Source organism: Anneissia japonica, unplaced genomic scaffold, assembly GCF_011630105.1.
Source record: "Anneissia japonica isolate Jap-2015-1 unplaced genomic scaffold, ASM1163010v1 scaffold288180_len126829_cov150, whole genome shotgun sequence".
NCBI lineage: Eukaryota > Metazoa > Echinodermata > Crinoidea > Comatulida > Comatulidae > Anneissia > Anneissia japonica.
This window is the reverse complement of record NW_022695154.1, coordinates 87,032-88,717: the sequence shown is the minus strand read 5'-3', so window position 1 is coordinate 88,717 and position 1,686 is coordinate 87,032. Positions and strand designations below refer to the sequence as shown.

The 1,686-nt window shown below is 38.8% G+C and overlaps 1 protein-coding gene across 1 annotated transcript in view; it reads right to left on the bottom strand.

Moving 5' to 3' along the window:
• Positions 1-1,001, bottom strand: part of LOC117101379 (deoxycytidylate deaminase-like) — a 6,252-nt gene extending 5,251 nt beyond the window's left edge. Inside the window, exon 1 of the mRNA XM_033241357.1 lies at positions 860-1,001. Within this exon, the coding sequence (XP_033097248.1) occupies positions 860-933 (74 nt within the window). The 5' untranslated portion in view covers positions 934-1,001. The remainder of the gene's footprint in view (positions 1-859) is intronic.
• Positions 1,002-1,686: the final 685 nt, after the last annotated feature.

Here is a 1,686-nt window from a genome sequence, read left to right as displayed (position 1 = left end):
TTAAAAAAAGAAAAAAATAATAACTAAGAATAATTCATTTGCAGAGGTACCTTATTTAAGTATTATACAATGCATCTAACAATGCGGCTCTTGTAGCCCTGGCTTGGGCAAGGCATCCATGTGCAAAAGCCAAAGCAGTGGTGTTTGTTTATCCATGAAAAAAGCACGCCGGGAAAGTTTGCCTTACTAGGAAAAGGTGATGTATCTACCTTATGACGTATGCATGCTAACTAAAGTGAGTGTGACGTCACCAAAAAACACATCTAGATGTGTATATAACTACAAAGTTTCTGGGCATAAATTCCCTTAATATGAATGAAGGGTTGCTCAATCTCCTTGCCATACAAATTACAGCTCCTACTGACGTCTCAGTCGAGAAATACGGGTAGCTGAAGTTTTTCTCGCAAATCTGACTACAAAGCCATATCCAAATTCACGTACCACTTCTGAGCCTGTGTTGTGCTTCGCACACGCCGCTGAGGGCGGCGTTCCGGGAACCCTGCGTCGAGACACGACGGGAAAAACCAACAAATCAAAATCAAGATACATCGATTTTTAACGGAATTCGGATAATTATCGTACTAAAAGTTGGTTTCTATTGATTATTAAGTAGTTTTCTACTCTCGTGTGGTAATATTTTTATCATTTTTACACCCGTGTTGTCGCAAGTGGTCGCGAGTGGTTCCGTGTGGTCGCGAGTGGTTCCGTGTGGTATTTAGTAGGACCCTAGGCTAGGCCTAGTCAGCTCCTCCCACCACGCCATCGATGGTGGTACGGTGGAATGAAAATGAAGCCTAGGCCTAGCCTATCTCAAATGTTAAGAGTTTACCTGTCCTATAATAATATAATGATGAATTACCTTTGTATGGCTAGGCCTACTTCGTCTTCATGCCTTCGTTTCTTTGAAGGGGTAGATGCGGGATCGACAGACATTACGAATCCCGGTTGATTGAATACAAACCTACCGCGCCAGGACAGCCAAGGACAACATGATGCTCACAGCTTAGATCAGAAATTGTATAGAGCGCTGCATAGCGGTCGAGCGGAAATAGAACCCCCTATTGCGGGTGTAGCAATATTCCTATATAGAGCCGATTCCAACATGATGTACGAATTGGAAAATTAAAAATATAATTTTTAAATCATTCAAGCTTGCTAGAGAACCGGCAAAAAGCAGATGGATAAAAGTAACAATCACATTTGTAACCAAATTGAATACTATTAAATACGTTAGGCCTATCTGAAACTGTAAATTTTTTAAAGATCATGAGGCTCTAGCCTAACGGTGCTCTTGTCAACTCCGCCGGTCCACATATAAGGCGCATTTTATACTAGTCTCTCGATCTCTCCTTGATGTTCCGAAATCATTAAAGCCAAAAAGAAAAAAATAAATATTTGTGTAGGCCTAATAAATTATAATGCTTCAACAGCTTAAAATTACGAAAGCCTATTCGTGCCACTTAAGTATATAAAATCATCAAAATTTAATCCGAAATTTCGGATTAGTAATCCGAAATAACGGATTATTAATCCGTTATTTCGAATTAGTAACTAGTTATTTCGGATTACTAATCCGAAATTTCGAATTAGTAATTCGTTATTTCGAATTAGTAATCCGTTATTTCGGATTACTAATCCGAAATTTCGAATTAAGTAATTCGTTATTTCGAATTAGTAATTCGAAAT